At 38.8% G+C, this 21,681-nt stretch overlaps 1 protein-coding gene across 5 annotated transcripts in view; it reads left to right on the top strand.

Annotated features, from left to right (window-relative positions):
- Positions 1-748: 748 nt before the first annotated feature.
- The window catches only part of RBBP6 (RB binding protein 6, ubiquitin ligase), a 43,373-nt gene continuing 22,440 nt past the window's right edge, over positions 749-21,681 (top strand). The window contains exons 1-5 of one of the 5 annotated variants that reach the window (XM_038420867.2): positions 749-1,390; positions 12,235-12,334; positions 14,100-14,138; positions 15,996-16,032; positions 21,312-21,356. In XM_038420867.2, coding sequence (XP_038276795.1) covers positions 1,225-1,390; positions 12,235-12,334; positions 14,100-14,138; positions 15,996-16,032; positions 21,312-21,356 — 387 coding nt within the window. In that variant the 5' untranslated portion in view covers positions 749-1,224. The remainder of the gene's footprint in view (positions 1,391-12,234; positions 12,335-14,099; positions 14,139-15,995; positions 16,033-21,311; positions 21,357-21,681) is intronic. The other 4 variants (XM_043494506.1, XM_038420869.2, XM_043494507.1 and 1 more) reach the window with 4 other exon arrangements.

Genomic DNA, 21,681 nt, shown 5'->3' with positions numbered 1-21,681 from the left:
TTAACAGCCTACTGCATGAATACAAACTTGTCTACACTAGCCTTTTTTCTGAAATATTTCCTTGTCATCAATTGCAGACCCCTCCTGGAAATGCTAGTGCAGACAAGGTCATATATTTTAAGGCCAGAAGGGACCACCCTACCATCTAGATGGGGATGTTTATACCGCTACGGCCTGATGTTAGTAGTCCTTCATGGGTCAGGAGGCCCCAGGAGTCCTGTCTATCCTAAAGGTCCTTCCTTTATTACTAGCAATAAAGTCAAACTAGTGGTACCAACATTGGGTATTTTTGCATGGAACAGCCTGGCGTAGACTCAGGTTAGCATACTCAGGAAGGTAACATAGAATTGAGTCTCTTCGGGAGATTTTAGTTGCAAGCAGAAGGGCTAGAAACTGGGTTTTTTTAGATGAAATCTTTTTTGGGGTGGAATTTAAGGGGTGCTAAATCCGCCTGGGGGTGCAGTCCCAGACGGTACATGATCCGAGGCTCAGCCAGGTCCTAGGCTGGCTGGGACTTCAGGGACTTTGAGGAGCTCGCTCGCTCGCTCGCTCCCGCTCCCGCTCCCCCTCCCGCTCCCGCTCCTGCTGCTGCTGCCGCCTGACCCCCATCCCTCTCCTCCCGCCCCGTGTCACGTGACGCCGGAGCAGGCAGCTCCTTTGTCATAATGCGCCGGGTCACGTGAGGAAAAGAGGGCGTGGCGCACTGTGAGGCGCAAGCGCAGTGCGGCGCTTCTCTTCCCTCGCCCGTGCGGTTCTCGGCTAGGAAACCCCCTAGTCGAGCGCTGGGGCAGGGGCCGCCGGAGCCGCCATAGCGAGAAGCCGGGCCTCAGAGCGGCTGTGTGAGGAGCCCGAGCCGCAGCCGCAGCGCCCGCCCGGCCGGGGTGTGAGGAGGAGGGGGAACCGGAGGAGCAGCGCCCCCCGCCGCCGGGGCCCAGATCGATCGCTGCGGGGCCTAGGCCGGAGCCGCCGCCATGGAGTCCTGAGGCCTCCGGCAGCCCAGCCTGACAGCGCGGGGCCTGGCCATGGCGGAGCGCGGCGGCCTGTGAGCGCTAGCCGGGCCCCGAGCGAGCGCGCGCGCGCGCGCAGCCCCACCCGAGCAGGCGGCTCGTCGGCCGGGCCCGAGCGGGCCTCAGCTCCCCCCGCAGGCCCCGCCCCGTCCCCGGCGCGGGACCCGTCTCCCCCCTCAGACCCCGGCCCCCGCGCGGAGCAGGCCCCGCCCCGACCATGTCCTGCGTCCATTACAAGTTCTCCTCCAAGCTCAACTATGACACGGTCACCTTCGACGGGCTCCACATCTCCCTGTGCGACCTCAAGCGCCAGATCATGGGCCGCGAGAAGCTCAAGGCGGCCGACTGCGACCTGCAGATCACCAACGCGCAGACCAAAGAAGGTACGGGGCGGGGCGCGGCGCGGCGGGCACATGGCGCCCCGGGGGGACCACTGCCCCCCCCCCGCTGGCTCTAATCCGCGCTTGGCTAATAGACCGAGAGACCAGCCCTCGGCCTGCGGGGTGCTCGTCCCCGCGGAGTCCGGCCTGCCTTGGGAACTGGGCTGGGCTCTGTCTCGCTGGCGCATTGTCCCCAGTCACAGAAGCGGAACTGGCCGGTCGGCGCTGTTGGTGCGGGAGCCAGAGTTTAGACCCAGCTCCCTCTCCTGTGGCCGAGCAGGAGCACAAAGTGTTTAACAGACGTAGAAGCTATTAAAGGTGGATTTTGGTAACTGAAATCAGTAGATATGGCTTGGAATGTATGTTCAGGGAGTAAAAAATGCCACTTCTATCATCTTTTTTTTTCTCTCAATAATAACCATGGATGAATTACGTCCATTGTCCTAAGTAGAGTGCCAGGTTTAATTGACTGGGCTTTGATCTGCTATGGCAAATCCTGAATACCTTGACACCGAAGTCTTGATTTCCCAGAACTCTTCTGGGTTTAAAGGCTGGCAGGGAAACATGGGGCAAAGTTTTATAGTAACAAAGCACCGGCATTCGACTGGCATCAAGAGAGGAGGTTGAAAGATACAGAATTTTAATACAATTGGGGAGGATTACTTCCTGAACTACACAGTGTGACAATACAGAATCTTTCAGGTAGTTTTGTCTAAAGGTAGGTTAGTTTTGTCTCTGTGAGATTACAGAATTAGATAATGGTAGTTGGATGGCAGAGTTATAGAAACTGGGCTCATTGTTAGCTCCTTGGATAAAGAGAAGCTGTTTAGTTTCTTTCTGTAATGTATATTCGTGTTACAATGTTCATGAAATCCTTACAACATCCTTTCCAAAGAGATTCACACACACACATGTAGATATGTTTGGTTTTGCATTAACAGGGGTGACTCCCATTCTTTTCTTAATCAAACAGGACTTACAATCATTTGGAAGTTCTTTAAGTTCAAACTGTCAATCACTTTTTATTGTCTATCTACTTTGCTACAAACTAATTGCATCTGCTCACCTGGTTAAATCCCATTTGAGCATTTGAACCTTGATATATTTGGTACATGACCTGTCCTATTGTAAATGGCTTTGTGAATAACACACATACTTCCCAGAAGTCTTTAGAAATACCATTATTTGCATTAAATGAATAGGGCTGCTGGCTGTGGAGGGGATTCTCATTTCATATTTCTCCACAGGAGTCTTAAATTGGTGGATCAGCCATTGGTATAACTTTATCATCTGATTAAATTTAGAATTCAACTTGCAACAACTTTAAGAAGTGTCTGACTTCTAATATGCGGTATATTACCTTTAAAGGAATGCTACCAATTTAGTCAACTAAAATTGAAAAGTGAAACATTTGGATGCTATATCTGCCATTATCTGCCAACCGTTTTGTAGTTCCTCTCCCGGATGCTGTGCGAAAGACCCACAGACATCCGATGAAGTGAGCTGTAGCTCACGAAAGCTTATGCTCTAATAAATTTGTTAGTCTCTAAGGTGCCACAAGTACTCCTTTTCTTTTTGCTAATACAGACTAACACGGCTGCTACTCTGAAACCTGAAACAAAGGGCTATCAAATGCATGGGAAACTGAGGATAAATTTAAAAAAAAAATTTTTTTTGTTAGGCCCTGATCTTTATAGGATTGGACCCTAAAGTGTTTGTAGTAGAGGCAGGTAAACAGTTTTCAGAGAAAAGTGTAACTTTAAAGAGACTCTGACAACTTTGAGGTTAGGGTTTATGGCTCATTCATTTTGAATTTGTATTGATTTGATGAGTTCTTTGTAAAAGGTTAATGTTTTCTTTAGAGAATAAACACAGAATTCCATAATGTTTCACCAGACTATTAAGTTGAGTGCTTGCCTTCCTAAAAGGAAGTGTTGATTAAAATGGAATGAACATAACTAGCATTAGTCTGTTAGTTTTGGTTAGGACTGACAAGTTTCGGATAAGAGGAGGAAAGATAAGACACGGAAATAAATATTGTTAATGTGACTTTAAATCTCTGGAAATGGAATGCTGAAATAGATGAGAGAGTTTATTTTGTCTGCATGATTATTCGGGGAGGATTCATGTAGAACTTGGAGGGAAATGCAAAATGTTGCAAAAAAGTATTGGCTCTTGAAAGCAAAGCTGTATAATGGTAGATTTATAAATACATAAACTTTTCTATTTCTCTACCCCAAATCCCTCTGCCTGGTGGCCTTGAGTTTCAGATGCCTAGCCAACTTACTGGTCATAAATTGTAAACGTCTTCAGGATAACAAAAAAGATAAAGAAAAATTCTTACAATTCAGCTTCATGTTTTTCATTAAATTCCATTTGATTAGTACTTAAATACTACTTTGTGCTATACAAGACTTAATGAAGAGAGTTTTTGCCCCCAGAGACCTTGCAATTGAGAGGAAAACTCAGGAAAAATTTAGTTTCAAATTATTTTTCTTATTTACTTTTGAGCATTATGGAAGAAGTAAGTTTTTAGGAGTGATAGGAATCAAGTTATGGTGGTGGTTTAGTGAACTAGAATAGTGGTAAAAGATAGTGTGATAGGTCGGGGAGAGGTGGTATTACAGTTTTGCTTGGATAGGGCAGATGCAGTAGTAGACAGATTTAAGAAACAGTTTTGTTTTGTTCTCCCCCCCTCCCCCCTTCTTCCCCCTCTGGTCACAGATTGAGATTTTTGTGTTAACTAAAGTGGTCTGTTTTATAATTAGCTTTCTTTTCCAACCTGATTCAGTTAGGAATATTACAGTCCTTGAAAGCAAGTTGACGTCAAACATTGGGTTGTGATATCGTTGAATAAATATGGCAAGATACACAAGTGAATTAGATTCTATTTATACACACACACATGTACACACACACACTGGTAAAGCTGTAGGAAAATTTAGTGAGTCCTGTAGCTAAAATGTCCATCTTCATTGCTGCTGTGCAGTTGAGCAATTGTTCAGCTAAATGTTTTGTGGATAAGTTAGTGTAGTAAATAACTTGGATAGATAGAATTGTGTGGTACATCTGCTCATCATGAAGTCTATTACTGCTCAATCCAGGAACATGCATTAATTTTCAAAAGGATCCAAAACATTTGATCCTCTACCTCTGACTGTCCTACCATGCCAAAAATGTAGCTGCAGACACTAGGAAATGCAGCAGTATGGCTGAGAGCTTTTTTTGTAGTCCTTATTGTTGAATTTGTGATACTTTTTAAAATTACTTCTCAATCATTGGAAGTATCCATGTCAAATTTTCCTCTCTTCCACTACGGTGTCTAGTGACCTTATATATTTGAGTGAAGTCTTAGTTCAATGGCCCATATGTAGTCACATTTCATTGACGTATGTTTTAGTTGTGAAGGTGTTCTTTCTCCTTCTTATTACACGAGTTGTCAATAAACATTCAGTTGCAACTGTTGTACTAGCTGTCGTGTTCAGCAGGTGAATTATATGTAGGTGTACTATGAGTGTTAAATGGTATAGTTAACAGTAATAAATATGGAGGTTCCAACTTCAAATGCACAGAAGTTGAGCACTTTCTTGATCACTAACTGTCTGCTATCATGTGTATACTATGTGTAATATGGAAGTTGAGTACATAGCCAAAACAGTACTTGCATACTTTATTAATGCAAGTTTGAATTAATTAGACAACCCTTCTGTATTTCAATATTTATTGTTTTAATTGTTGACTTCCTTAGCAGTTTCTCTTTCAAAAATGAGACTACCCAATAGGATGATGGGATAAGCAACAGCCAAGGTTGTGCATTGTTTCACTGCAGACAGCTTTCTACAAGGCTGATTTAACAAGGCAGAAACACTTCAGTCTGTGGCATTGTATGCATATACTAGACAACTATTGACTGGTTCTGTAGCGCCAATTTAGGCACATGCTCTTTGGTGCTGAATCATGTTAAGAACACATGCTCAGCCTCAAACCACACTAGCGCTTTCTGAACCATTCTAATTACAGTGTCTTATGAATACTTTTCCCACAGTTCCTGACACAGCTCACAGAACCAGTGATTTTGGGATACTTGAAAAGGCAACTGATACAATGAGGAACAGTAATGGGAGGACTAGTTAAATTTTTTCAGCTAGTTTTCACATGGACTGGCACTAAAACAGTCAGGCTGAAACAACTGAGGATCAAATGGTAAAGTATTCAAGTAAGGTGTTCAAGCTCACAATAAACATTCTCTGAAACTGAAAAAGCAAAACCAGTAAAGTTCAGACTTTGGACATCCTTCGTATTTCTAAGGTGATAAATAAGCAGTATGGGGCACTTCCTTAAAAAGGGAAAAATACTTTTCATGCCCACTTTATATATTACAAAAAGAAAACAAAAATCTATTTCAGATCATACTTTTATAATAAGTGGAGATTTTCAGACAGTACAGAATTAATCAAAAATTGCAGGAGAACCTTAAGATCATGGAATTCATATCATGATTTTTCTCCATTAACCAGATGTTTGGCAGTTTTTCTTGTACATTTTTTTCAGGAGTTCAGTCTTCTTGGGCGGCAGTTGTTCCTGCCCTACTCCCTTGCCACACATGGCAAGGGGAATGAACAGTTCTTCATCCTCTCCTTTGGCCTTATGTGTACTGGAAAAAATGTGTCCATAACTCTACATTGGTTATAGTGGTGATGGATGGTTGTAGAATACATAGTGTTCTTGCAAGCTCTGATTTTTTTTTTTACCACAGTCCTCTAATTCTACTCTTTAAAGGAGTAAAAAGGCTTGAGCCCTGTCTAAATTGGTTTCTACCATGCAGCTTTAGTGATGCCACTTAAATGCTATCTACAATACAAAACTTGTTGTGCTAACCACCATTTGATTCCCCCAACACATCTTTAACACATTTTGCATGTATTAAAATGTTTCCAGTTGTACACAGGCATTACATCCACTGTATAGATGACCCTTTCTTGAAGAAAGGCTAACCACTGTGCTAATATCTATTGCAGTGCTCATGTGGATAGGGATTGCTGGGGTAACATCCCTCAATTGTACAATCCTCATGCTATGATCTCACAGTGCAGCATTCACTGCCTAGGTGACCTTCGTCAGTCTACTTTCTGAAGTTTCTTGTACAGGGTCAAGTTGTGCAAATAGTTTTACATACAGAATGGAACTCAAATGTATGTTGTTTCCATGGCTATCAGTTTCTTCTACAACTTTGCTGAAGTTTATTCTTGTTCTGTCAGTGGCATGTTTTGGAGGTGTCCATCATATGACCATAGAATCAGCTACCTGAGGTTGCTCTGCAAACACTAATGGCTAGATAAAGCCCAGATGATCTTGGTCATTCATAATATGTGAGACTGGGCGTCTGAGTGACTGGTGGAGATGGGCATCACTAGAGGGGCAGGCAATGCCAAGAAAAGGTAAAAGGATTGAACATCCTGTATAATGGGGCCTGAGCTAGTGGCAGTAGGCCTGGTTCAGGGCAAAAAGTGCTGCTTTTATAATGAGTTGGACAAATTATTTGAGACTCAACCTTCCAGAGCCACAGAAATACTTCTGCATAACACAAAGGTCCCATGCATTGCATTGATGGAAGAGGGCTCCATCAATAACTTGGACCACTGGAACATGGAGCTGGTTCTGAAGATGCCAACATGTTGCTGACCTCATAGGATCTGTTTTGTGTGCATGAAAGATCCAGAAATAGCAGCCAAAATAGATTGGCAGGACAAGGAATCTGAAAACACAGAGCTCTCAACACCAGGTATATGTCATTTTATTGTAAAATATACTGGTGGGGACTGGGTGTGGGAGGCTGACTTAATTATTGGAGAAGAGTTTTCTGGGTTCTTATGAATGTCATTTCTTGAAAGGGCAGATAATAGTCTTACGTGAGGATAGAAATGTCCTCTCCTCCTGCTCCACAAGTCCTTTCTCCACCACCTTGACGGTATAAGTTGTAGCTGATGCGCTTTTTCCATACCTAGTTGCTTTGGTTCTACCCATAATTCTACAATATTGGCATGCCCCTACATAACTCCCCCACCCTCTAGCTGTATGAGTCACTCTTCCTGTCAGGATGGAAGATTGCCTCAGCATGGTGGATTCAAAGAGCAAGAGACTAGTGCACCAGATTAGCTGCCATCATCCTAGCAGAAGTTTAAGAGCAGATTTTGACAAGATTCCTTAATAGGAGTAGTGTGTATATGTGAGGTGGCAAAATTGCAGATAACACGATTTACGTTAGTAAAGACTGAGGAAGACTAACATGAGTACTCTCATCAAGCTGTGATGGGCAGTGTGATGTCGGATGAAATTTAATGTTGACCAACACAAAGTAATGCAAATTGAAGATAATAGTTTGAACAGTTCATACTTTACTGCATTTTAAATTAATTATCCTCAGGAAAAGATCCGGGCGTTATTGTGGACAGCTCAATTAAGACTTCCGCTCAGTGTGTAGCAACAGTCAAAAAAAAAATCTATGCAGATAACTTCATTGCTAATTTATCAGCTTCTCCCTTCATTTCCTCAGGAACTCCCTTTTATGCCCAAATGCCAGTTAAATGGTTTCAAGTGTTGTGTTTTCCTGTAATAAGTAAACATTGGTAGACCAGCACCTATCCCTTCAATTCCATTCTTGGCCTTAATCTAGCACCCTAATGAACCCTCTTTCTTATAAATGTTTTGCATGCATTGAGGCTAATCCAGGAAGAAAATTACGTGCAAGAAGGTATTAAAATTTAAAACTGAATTTATTTCTGTTGCACGTCTTGGCATTCCTAGGATTAGGGATCGATGAGTATTGCTATGGTTAACTCATTACTTATTTTTCACTATAGTGGCCACACCAGTAGGATGGATGTCCCAGAAGAGGCATGTGTCATGTGGAACGGATTCACAGTGGTGAAATATCTGTCAGTGTACTGGTTCAAGGAACACAAAATGAGGGCCACTTTGCAATATAGGGCAAAGCACAATGAGGCAGGACTATTTCAGGAAGAGGAGAAATTAGAAAGGGAGACAAAGTTCTAAAGGTTTCAGAGTTCTAAAGGGAAACATTCAACAGATACAAAAGTGTTCAGGAAAATGACTCTGTTGATCTAACAACTGATCCCTGCATTGCCTGTAAAACACAACATTAAATCAGGATAATAGTTATGAGGCTGCCACCTACTCTTCAGCTCCCTTGCTTTCTGTTTCTCTGGCAGTTTGCACCTTTGGAAGCCAATGGAAAGGAAAATTGGAATCCCAATAAGATAATTATGAATGATTGAGTGTTGCCTTTCATGTTGTACAAATGTTACTTTGTTTTGTTGTTGCAGCTGATTTGCAAATGTTTTTGTATAATAAAACATTTTCTTAAAAATAAAGGCTCTGTGCATCAAGCATAATGTTCATTAATAGGAATACATGAATTCACTCCTCTATGAAACTTCCTCACCAGAACTAATGTAAATCACTAAATAAAGCATGAGAAAAACAAGTGCATTAAAATCACCAAGAGTATAAGCTCACCACTGCAAAGGCACTTCACAGAAGCAGCTGTCAGTTACTGTTCTCTGGTACATGAAATCACTCCTCCATAAATTCATCCACCATACAAATCAAGAAAACTGGATAATTAAATGCCAAACACAAGAAGCCCACAGCAAAGAAATATAAATAGCTAAAAATAAAACAATATTTACTTCGTTGAACCAACAGTTTAAAAGTGTGTGTATACAAAGCATTTCTGAAGAGGATCTCACAATGTTTGTATATAAGTAACAGTCTCAGATGCAACTGCTTGTGTGTCCAGCTGTGCATAGGTTGCCACATAGCTAGTTGCCTACTTCTTCAGTTCTCCATAGAAGACTACCTTTGTTTTAATATATATTTATAAATGCAGCAGGCAGATGGTACATTGGTCACTGAACTGCCTTTGGAGGTCCGTAAACATCTCCATTTTATTTTTAGTCTCACAAAACCTTATGCTGCTCCAGCCACCACCATGCACACCTGATTTGAATTGATATCTCTTCAGTCTGGTGTAATCTGGGAATAGATTCATTAGAAATAGAGAAAACGGGCATGTGGGATCACCAGAATCACAATGAGGACAAATGCCACTGTCAGCATTGTAGTCCTCCTCTGCCCATTTTTTAGAAGTCCGGCTATTTGAAAAATTGTGCATCTTGCACTTTGCCTGGCCACCCTATGTAAATAACCAGGAAACTGTCATAAGTCTCTCAAAGCCATGTCACAACTGAGCAGTCACTCTCTCTGTTAATCTACGTTTTGGACTTTGTATGGGAATATGAATTCACAGATTGGACACACGAGTTCCCTCAATAGTGCCTGCACGGTTCAGGAATTCCAGTTGTTTGAATTCCTCAGTGATCATTGGTACACTATACTGTCTGTCTTGATCCCACTATGTCTTCCCATATATGCCTCCATGACTAATAATTAGCCAAGTTTCCTGAACCCAAACTGATGTCCACTGTGTTGAAATCACCTGGGGTGGGATAGCCACTTGCCATAGAGAGTCAGACCTCTTTCATGGCAAAAAGTGTGCTCATCCTGGCAGGCTGCCACTACAGTACTGGAGCCAGTTAGCCACAGAGGCAGAGAAGTCTCCTTCCTCATTCTAAAGTTACACAGCTACTGGTGCTCATCCTTGATCTCAGAGAACTTGATCTTGCCAGTTTGTGGTCAAGGTCTGAACCAAGTAGTCTTCCAGATGAATATTCTTCTCAAGTGTCACTTAGAACTAGCTATTCTAAGCCTAGGGGCTGCATGACCGAGGAAAAGTTGTGTTAACTGCTTTTCTTGCTCTTTGCAGTGTTCTCTGCCACAATTGCTGTACAGAAGCTCTGTCAGAAACCTTACTTGCCAAACAAGAGTTGAACATTTGTCCTAGCCTACATTTTGAGAAAAGATATAGGAGGTGGCTCCAGCATTTAGGGGTTTGAGAATTCCCTTTCCAGGGAATTACAAAAGTTTTGGTTTTATCTCTCTCATTTCTGTTAGACTCCCTAAAGAAGCCCACAGGAAGCCTAAAGGAAGGCTTTTAGAAATCTCGTGAAAGTGATGGCCTCAGAGAGCTGTGCTGGGAACTGTGCAATTGTAATGGTATAGTAAAGTATAAGTGCGAACATGTGGCAAAAGTACAGATAAAAGCAGATGTCAGTGTGGATACATGGCACCTTTAGTTTTGAGACTAGTGCTGTCCTGCTGGTTCAGGTTTCTGGGTGTGTGTGTGTGTGTGTGTATGTATATGTATATGTATATGTGTATATATATACACACAGCCATAGTGAATGAAGTTTCATAGGCTTTGCTACACTTCAAGGAGAGGGCCAGTGACCATGCTTGGAAATTAATCTTTAGTCCCAGGTTTTTTTCCCCCCTCCAAACTTAGTGCAGAAACATTTCTTCATGGAGTACGGGTTCAACATTCTTTTTGTGGGTTCCAAACTTATTCAAAACTAGCTGAACAAAAAAATATCTCTTAAAGACGTGCTCTTTGTCACATAATTGAAATGACCAAAGGATTTTTTTCTCAGATTTCAAAAACGAATAAATCACCTGTGGTCTGAAACCTAGCATGGAAAGCTTCAGACCCAAAGGAGAACTCCAGAAAGTTATGAGAAAGTGAAAAAGTTATAGTGGAATTCTACAGAAGCTTAATCACAGTGTTTAGTACCATGAATGTTATAATCAAAATGTGACGCAGCTTCACGTATATCAAGATGTTCCTTTCGTCCTGAGCAAGCTAAATTAGTCTTGGAAACTCCGTTACCACTCACTGTTACGCTATTGCGGAGGTAGTCCCAAAACTCACATTTTGAATCTGAAAGTAACCTGATGTTGGGTATTTGTTTTTGTTTTGTTTTTTTAAAGACTTGCAGGTTTAAGTGAGCTTGAGGTTAGATCAGAATATAACAGTTTCATGAAGACAAATGCAGCACTACATAGAACTTATTTTAAATGTTTAGCTTTTTAAAGTGTTATGTTTTTTCTTTTTGCTAAACCTAGGATTTTGTCTTAAAGTGGTTTTACTTTGAAAAGTGAATCTATCTACAAGGGGCATTGTGGAGTTTTTCTTAATTACTTCTAAGACAGTTGCTTAGTTTAAGAAAGAATAGACACATTTCCACCAATTAAAAGAAATCCAATTTAAACAGTTAATACAGACTTTCTTCTACTTTATTTTTAATCCAAACATCAAGCACTGAAAGTGAAACTGATGGCATTGATTTTTATTGAGCTTGAAGAAATGCCAAAAATAAACATAATAGTGATAAATTGGCTTTTTTAAATTTTCACTTTTAACATCCAAACATATTTTTAGTAACATAAGTAAATAAACGCATTATAGCATATTTAAGTTGAAAGTTAAAAGATTGCTATTCCGAACTGCCTGCCGTGCAAACTCTACCTCAGATCTGTATTCACTGTAGCTTTTGCATCGTTACCAGTTCAGTTATGAAGATGTTATGGGCCAAGCTGTCCTCATTTTACAGTGAAATCCTACATTTGCCATGGGTTGGATCTCTTGAGTAAGAAAGTACCTATTTAGTCACCTTTCTGATTATAACAATGTAGAACTTGCCTGTGTGTGTGTTTTCAACAACCCTCTAGAATTGGTGGTCAATTAATAGAAATCTACTATTTATTTGTGTGGATTAATTTTAACCTTTCAGTATTTATTGTAAAATTCTGGGTTTGGTTTTTCTCAGTTAAATGAATTCTTCTAAGTACCTTACAAATTGCTTATAAAAAAGAGAAATGTGTTTTTTGGGAATGGAAATTGATCTTTATCGCATTTTTACTCTTTTCAGAATACACAGATGATAGTGCCCTGATTCCTAAGAACTCATCTGTAATTGTTAGAAGAATCCCTATTGGAGGAGTTAAATCTACAAGCAAAACGTATGTCATGTAGGTATTCATAAAATCAAATACTCTATCAGGTTTTGAGGCTGTTAGACTTGGGTAATGCATAGTTTGCTAGAAGCATTCAAATGTGTCTAGGTTTTCTTTTTTTCATAAGAGTTACTACTGGTTCATGTTGTAGCTGAAAGCACGAGACCTGTAACCTCTTGATCTTTGCCAGAGGGATGGCTTGAATATCTAGCCTTCTTGGGACTCCAGATTCTAATCCCACAGTTAAATTCTGAGGTAGATAGAGTTCTGTTCAGTTTACTCTGTGAGTTGGTCTTTTGGTTGTGCCCTTAAACTGAGGCCCTTTTTGCTCTATATTGACAGGAAATATTTCATAGCACTTTTTATAAGAAGAAAAACCTATAATCCTTGGCCAAAGTTTTCCCCTCTCTCATCGCTTATGCATGTTGTGTATATTTACTGACTCATTCCCATGTCAGAGATGACTACTCATCAGTAAGTGGATGGTTGTACTTCTGTCTTGGGACAGGGCAGGACAAAGTACTTTATCAACAAACAACTAATATTAGTATTGCCAACAATCATGGAGTCTTTTATAGAAACAATACTGGAAAGACCAAGGTCCACCATTCTGTATGTCTTGCAAACACAGGAGGTTTTATGTGGGATATGCCCGCCAGATTCCAAGAGACAATCACTGCTTCAGTGGAAGGCAAAAAGAACAAGGTTCTCAAATGTGTGTGGTGAGGGAGGCGATAATCCCTCCTCACCCTGAAATTCAGTAATCAGGTCAGCCATTTTGCATGTGAACAAGATTAAAAGATTCTTTCATTAATTCTGTTTTATACTATGTTGACCTTTGAGCACCAAATGTCTGTTTTCCCTATTAATCCCTGTGTGGAGTAACAGATGTAGTGTTGACTAAAATGTCAGAAATTGCGATGAATGAAGTCAGGTTGCTTGTTACCCTTCTTTCATCCTGTATTATCCCACTTCTACATTAGTTGCACTAGGTTTGTTTGAATGAGTCAGACAGCATCTTCCTGGTGCTTCAGTGCTATTCCAAAGTAAAGTGTTAGATAATAACAGATAAGTTATTGAATAGAATAAGTATCTGGATAGAAATCTGTAGGGGGTACAGAAAGAATGGTGCATCTTGCTCTCTCCATAAAGGCTGCCCATTGCTTCTGTGGTGCCCCTATCCTAACAAGTAGAAGGCAAAATGCAGAAGTGACTCCTGAGTAGTTGCATACTGTGTGCCAATTTAATTATTAAGCTGCTCATTAGTATAGTTAACTTAAAAATAAGCAGCTTTGAGATTTCAAGCCCAGAACTACAGTATTGTTGTATCCAATGCCTTTCAAAATTTACTGTTCATCTTATAGCATGTTCTTCAAGGTAAACACATTGATAAACAAATCTGTGGTGTATATCTTAAAGAACTGCCTCACCTATCCCCACCTTTGGGATGTACTTACTTCTGATTGTGAGCCTGGAACAGTTTTCCTAGTAGTGACTGTTGTAAGCACAAGTCCTACATGCATAAATAAATTCCATGAGAGGCTTTAAACTGCCTCAGATCATGGGAGACTTTTCACAACTTCATTAATTAAATATACAACTCTTGTTAACAATACCAACAATTGCATGCCTAGTTCTCTAAGTAGTTTGCAGATCCAGAATCAATATGTAGAACCTCAACACATTTTTCAAATGTCATAAAGGAATTCCTAAATACTGTAGAATATTCAGGATTTATTTTGAGCAAATTCTGGTAATTAAGACTTTTTTTTTGTCACAGGACTCCTAAACCGCACAAAATCCTAGAAACTTCTTTCAGGTGATGTTTCTACTACTACTTTTAGTCAATATAGCATATATAAAAGGTTTACTATCTGAGCACTTTCATGGCTAAAATCAGCAGATCCCTCACTAGGGTGTTTGGGCTTCCACAAAGAAATCCTGTATGAGGACCACATTGCTGAGGATTTATAGTATTATTCACTGTACCTCAAACATTCTACTTTTTAGCACAATTCTTAAAAGTTAAAATTCACATTTCAAACAATAGAATCCAATAATATTTCAATATCAGACACATTTCAAACAATAGAAATGTAGGGCTGAAGGGACCTTGAGGTAATCTAGCCCATCCCCCCATGCTGAGGCAGGACCAAGTATACCTCTACACCATCCCTGACTGGTGTTTGTCTAACCTGTTCTTAAAAACCTCCAATGATAGGGATTCCATGATGTTCTTTGGTAATCTATTCCGGTACTTTCCTAACCTTATAGTTAGAAAAATTTTCCTGGCATCTAACCTGAGTCTCCCTTGCTGCAGATTAAGCTTCTTGTTTTCCCTTCAGTGGACATTGTGAACAATTGATCACTGTCCTCTTTATAACATCCCTTAGCCTATTTGAAGACTATCCGGTCCCCCTCAGTCATCTTTTCTCAGACTAAACATGGCCAGTTTTTTTTCATCTTTCCTCATAGGTCAAGTTTTCTAAACCTTTTATCATTTTCGTTGCTCTCCTCTGGACTCTACAATTTGTCCACAACTTTCCTAAAGTGTGGCACCCAAAACTGGGCACAATATTCTAGCTAAGGCTTCACCATGCCAAATAGAGTGGGACAATTATCTCCTGCATTTTACATACATGCACCTATTAATACACCCCAGAATATTAGCCTTTTTTTTGCAACTGCATCACATATTGGTTCATGTTCATTTTGTGATGACTGTAATCCCTGGATCCTTTCTGCAGTACTATTGCCTGGCCAGCTATTCCCCAGTTTGTGCTTATGCATTTGATTTTTCTTTCCTAAGTGTAGCACTTTGCATTTTCTTTATTGAATTTCATCTTGTTGATTTCAGATTGATTCTCCAATTTGTGTAGGTCACTTTGAGTTTTAATCCTGTCCTCCAAAGTGCTTGCAATCACTTCCAGCTTGGTGTCATCCCCAAATTTTATAAGCATACTCTGCATTCTATTATCTAAGTCATTAATGAAAATGTTGAAAAATACCAGATGCAGAACAGACCCTTGCAGAACCCAGCTAGCTATATCCTCCCAGTTTTAACAGTGAACCATTGATAGCTACTCTGAGTACAGTTTTTTCAGCCATTTGTTCACCCCCTTATAATTTCATCTAGAGCACGTTTCCCTAGTTTGTTTGAGAATGTCATGCGAGACTGTGTCAAACGCCTTACTAAAATCACAATATATCAGTCTCCTACTTCCTCCCTTCCATTAGGCCGATAACTGTCTAGACTACCACTTTTCTTTTCCAGAAGCTAGAATAATAATCAAATTCAGTCAGTGAGTCTCAGAGCTAATCCTTAGTATAAATGCATTAGGAATGTCAGAGTTGTTTGGATACTGTAAGCCCCTGCTTAGATAGGTGATGGTCTGACTGAGAATACAGAATTGTAGCATGAAGCAGTTCATATTTAGGATCATTAATATATTGGCAATTGTCCAAAGGCAGACTTACTGAATTTTAAATTCAGTTTTTACTAAATAAATGCTGTGACATCCAAGGGAGAACAATTTCTGTAGTCACCTAAATTTCCATATTCACTAAATTATCAGAACATATAATATTGGTAATCACAGTATAGTATGTTTTCATTATTTGTCTGAAGGATGTAAACAGTGTTCTTATTCTGACAATTTTTTATTTCTTCTTCTAGAAGTCGAACTGAACCAGTGAGTGGAACTTCAAAAGCAGTATGTAAAAACACAATCTCACACTTTTTTCCTACACACTGCACTTTAATTATAAACAATAATGTAGCAAATTAATTTTCTAAACATTAATTTAAATTTTAACTTCCAACAAAGCACAGTATATATTGTAAATACAATGTATTTGATGCAAAATAGTAAAAATACTGAGTAATGCCATCATTTGCACACTTTTAATGTGAATACTAGTATTTGTGCCAAGTAATGCATTGTATTTCATATTGAATATGCTAGAATACTTCCTGTATGACTTGGTGTTGTACAGATAATGTATAATCAATTTCGGATCATGAAGGTTCAAGGTTTGCACAACTGAACATGGTGCCATGTTCTATATCTGTCTGTCTATAGTTAGTAATATGTATGTTTGTACAGGTTGTTGTGTGCTTTTTTGTTTCTTGCAATAAAAATGTTTGGAGTGTATTTTTTGCCATTTTCACATTGTATCACTTAACTTTTGTTTTCAATACTTTTTTTGCCTAATGGTTTTTGAAAATGTTATCAAAAACCACTGAGAAACCATTACTGTTAAACTTGGTATTGTTTCTTACTTTTTGACTTGGGGTTCAAACAAATGCTGAACCAAATATATCCCAGCGTTTCGGGAGGGGGCACATTTCTGTGCAGCTAAATGGCTCATTTTGCTGTCCTTAAATACTTGAGCATTTACCTTCCATAAACCTGTGAGATTAAAAAGGAGTGTTTTGGGCGCCTCTGAATACCTAAATGTCTTGAAACAGTTGCCATGAATTTGACTAACTTTTGGTACACAAAGTGGTATTCTAAAGTTCTGCATTTTATTCTTCCACTTTCTGTAATATACAATTTAGTATGTCTGCAGACTAAAGTATCTAAATCTTGGTATAGGAATTTCAGCTAATTAATCATCTTGTCTGCTAGACTCTTGTGCAATCCAGGTGAAACCCCCTACCAACCTCCTTAACTCTCATCTGGGTAAATTCTGAGTTGGATGCTCCTTAAGCTGTCAGTGACCAAGCCTTTCTTTAGTATACCACCACTTCTGCTTTTACAGTTGAAAAAGGGGCTGCATTTTTCTTTAGGTTTGACACACTGATTGTTAGTCTGTTGCAAAATACAGAATTATAGTTACACAAACAAATATTTAACTGGTTATCTTGTAGACTTTGAATTGCTGATTGGGTTGAATGTTGTGCGTAATTCAAACATTTCAAAATAGTCCTAATTAGTATTCAGAATTATTACTTGGTGTTTTTTCTTTTTCTTTTCTTTTTTTTTTCTTTCTTTTTTTTTTTTTTTTTAAGTACAACTGATTTTTTTATCTAGAATGGTATGAGGCATTACACTAACCCTGGATCATTGGCTCTGATTGCTTGATAAGCTTTTAGAAAAACAGAATCTAGAAATTCCTACCTTTGGGTCGGTGGTCTGTGAAGAATATAGCCTGTGGTTCTCAAGAAATGTAACATAATAAATATAAAATCCTAGTCTTTTGTACTTATGGTATTAACATCTTTAAAAACCTAATCTGCAATCCAAAATTCTGTTAGCAGTTGGTTCAAATTGGTTTAGACATACTTATGTCTCAGCGCTAACTCAAATTAGCTTGACTGGCCCAGTGACTCTAGAAGTTAATGTAATGCATTTATGTAAACCACATTTACAGTATTTGGTCTAATTCAGATGAGTTTTTATTTCTTGAAAACAGTTCTTTTCCTTTTTGTTTACTAGCATGTGTATGAACACAGATCACATGTTCATAAATAAAGTTAACATTCTTTTAGCCTTGTGTGTTCCCTGGCATCTCTGTATTACATTTCTAAGTAGCATCTTATTATGAGCTGATACAGATTTCTCATCAGTTTTAAAAAATACACTTTAAAGAATGGCTGTACTAATTCTAATAGAACTATTTAAATTAAAATGGAAGGAAAGGAAAAATATTCCCTCTTGTCTTGTTGGCATGATTGGACACTATTTAGGTTGTGGGCAGAAAAAAATCAATTTGGGCCTGATCTTGCCAGTCCTCTACATATGCAGTTTCTGTTAATGATAATACCTAACTCTTAATGCTTTTCATCTTTAAATCTCAAAGACAGTAGGGGTTCTGTCCTTGCAGTATACAGGATAAGTCACTTCCAGTGATGTGGGCACAGTTATTACCTGTAATTGCCCAGCACAAACTAAAATCAGGGACAAATTCTGTCCTTAGTTATATGTGCACAGCTCCCATTGCATATATCTAAAAGCAGAACTTGGCTCCAGTGTACTAGAATTAAGTTAATTGAAAGCTGACACACTAAAAACAAAACATAGGGCAGCAAGTTTAAAATGGGTTAGTATACCTGATATAAATTCAAGTAATTTGATAATTATCTTGACTGATTATTTCTGCATTGCCTTGCTCTTTGTGTTAATATCCTCCTACACTATGCCCATTCTGGCATTCTCACAATATGAATTAGGGTTCTGAACCTTGGTTTTAAAATTGGTGACTACCTTATTAGTATCAGTATGTCAGTAGTAAAAAGAAGCCTTAGTCAGAATCAATGCCCCCATTGTCTTAGGTGCTGTAGAAATACAGAAAACAGTCCTTTGCTCAGAGCACAAGTCACTAAAATTCAGCTGAAATCCTGGTTGATCAATTCTTCAGTTAACCTGAATCCTGAGTATTGTAGGCCTTATAATTGAAACAGAAATCCCTATAGTTCTCCAACAGTGGTCTATATGTAAAGTTTGGGATTGGAGGGTTTGTTTTCCTTCTGACCTCTTCTCTCTTCCCCCGCCTTTCCCCCCTACTCCAGTTTCTCTGAGCAGTTTTCTGTGTGACATGGGATCCAATCCAATCATTTGCCTTTTTGGTTGTTTAAGTTCTACTACAGTGTCAGGTCTGTTCTGTTGCACAGTCACCTGGAGTCACAAGAACCCTGGACATGTAGGTTCCATGTGTCTGAATCCAGTGGCTGGCAGGAAGCTTGACCAAATACTATAGTAGAAATTTTTAAAAAGTTGACAGCAAAAAGGAGAAGAATACAAAACAGGCCGGGAGGCCACCAGGAGATGCTCACTCAGACTTTAAATCAACTATTCACTCCCTCTGGTGGTAATTTAATGTTCAGGAATAACAACGTTACCCCCTTCCTTAAGAAATCAGGTCAGACCCGTGTCTAAAACCATTTAATGCTTTCGCATGATAAAATTTTATCTATTATGTTATCTCACTGTGCTCAAGGTAGAAAATATAACCGATTTAGAAAAGCTATCCATTGGACTGTTGCAGTTGTACTATTAAACACTGAGGAGTCCTAGCATTGGCAAAAAATTGATAAAACATTCATAACACTTAATAAATTGTTTAAACACAGAAGCTCAGAAAATAGCTTTATCAGCTGTAATTGTAAACCATAGCCCTCTTTATTTCCACATGTAAAAAGGAGGGACTTCTGGAACCTCCGCTTTCTGGTTATTTAACTACATTTCCTTTTTTAACCTAATTGAATGTAGAGCATCACAACATAGCATATCGATATTTTATAGCAGACTGAAATTTTCTTAAATTGAAATTTATAATAAAAAAAATTCGCAAAGCATTACCATTGAAAAGGGGCTTCCCCTCCTGAGTCTTCTAATTCTTCCCCTCCATGGAATATTTTCAGGAGTATCATTTCTTGAAGTCTTTGACAATTCAGTAAAAATCACTGTAAAAGTTGTGTTGCAAGTACTGCTCATGTGCAGAAGAGTCCCGTGTGGTGGAGGAATCATGAACTCTGGGACCTTTTTGATTGAACGAAGAATAGGTTCATTACAGAAACATTTCCCCAAAGTTGGAATAATACAATTATTCTGTGGCATATTTCTACTACATTAAGTAATGTAGAATTTCTATAAGATTCTTTAAAAACCTGTTCCATTACTTTTTTTTCTTTTTAATCTTTCTCCAGTTTATGCTAGTGATAGTATTGGCTTCACTTGAGATGTCTCTAACTTGTGAAATTTTATTCCATTTCTCCAGTCAACTTAATTTAAGACAAAATAACCACTGAGCCCAAAATTTCAAAATATTTTCTCTCTACAAATTTTATTTTGATAATTAAGTATCATTTTGATTATTTAATCATTTCATCCTTGTTGTTGTTGTTGTTGGCATGTTACAATTTGATACCTCTACAAAGAGCACAGGAATTTTCCTTTTCATGTGTGGAAAAATTACATATTGCCAATCATTTTGAATAGGTAATCTAATTTATGCTGCAGTCAATGATCCATTTGAAGACTTTTAAAATCAGCCACTTTCCTGCAAGGTACTTTATCTGGGCAAGCATATGGGGTTCTGCCTGCATGGATGAGCAGCTTGCAGGGTTGGGACTTGAGTCTACCTTCATCACTGAAAGTATGCTTTCTTGCTTTTGTCCATAATGGAGTCCATAACTGCTCCTCATGACTGCTATTAAAAACTGTCCTTTTTGGGGGCATGGGGTGTGAAGGATGTTAAATATTGAAATCTCTGTAAAGTCAATTGAACGTTTTCAGTTCAATTTTATAATGTGTCCTTCTGTTTTAATAAAATGGACTTGTTTCATTTCTTACCTGTTCTAGTAAACTCTTATGACATATAGAATTATACAGCTTTTTACTTGTCCTAATTTGATCCAGACAGTTTATTTTGCGACTTATAGATAAGTAGAAGGATTGCTTTTATGAAATGGAATTTTTTTTGACAAGATTTTATCTCTGGGCTGATATGCCTGTTCTTTCTTTTGGCAACAGGCGACTGTGTACTTCACAAAAGCATAACCACACTCATTCATGATTAAGTGTTAAATTACAAAATATAGTAAACAAATTTATATGTTAACACAATTCTTTCTCAAACTAACTTTAAAAAATTATTTTAAAAAATTTAACCCAGTTAGCTACAGAGTGAGAAGTATTTGTTCTGTCCGTAATATATTGAGTCCTATTGATTTAGGGCGCTATGGGGTCTCATCAAGGGGAGAAGAGGCTCTGAGTCAATACACTGATTTAAGCAAGTTGCTTCACTATTTTAGTGTCTTCCCCTTAGAAGCTGACCTCTCCTGATCTCTCTCACATTTTTAAAGCTGCCATGGTTTTGGGCCCCATTTCTTTTGTGCAAATAAAAATTGCACTACTTTGGAAAATGCCTCTGTCAATGACACACACAAAAAAAATACACAGAGTAGACGTTCAAACTACAATAGAGGCTAAATATCGCTATGTTTTGACTGTGGAACTTGAATGTGTGTTTAATTTTTTGTGAACAGATTGATGACTCTTCTGCATCTATTTCTCTGGCCCAGCTTACAAAGGTATATATACATATATATTCTTGTCAAATAAAACTGAATGAATTGTTTGCTTGATATTTAAATGTCTTATATTGTGATCTATATCTGGCTAATTTTGTAATATGAGCAAAATTTTATTTTAGTGAAAAGTGCTGACTTTAACTTGAAAATTTGTGTATATATTGATTGATACTATCCTGTAAAGAGTAGTTCCCAGTTTGGGAAGATAGAAGGGGAGTACCTTATCAGCCTCAGCATAATGTTGCAGTATTACTCATCTTCAAGACACAAGGAAGAAGCACTTCAGAAGCTGTTTACCGTTTCTTTCATACGTTCCGTTAATTTT

Source organism: Dermochelys coriacea, chromosome 10 (assembly GCF_009764565.3).
Source record: "Dermochelys coriacea isolate rDerCor1 chromosome 10, rDerCor1.pri.v4, whole genome shotgun sequence".
Taxonomy (NCBI): Eukaryota; Metazoa; Chordata; order Testudines; family Dermochelyidae; genus Dermochelys; species Dermochelys coriacea.
This window is presented reverse-complemented; position numbering and strand designations above follow the sequence as displayed.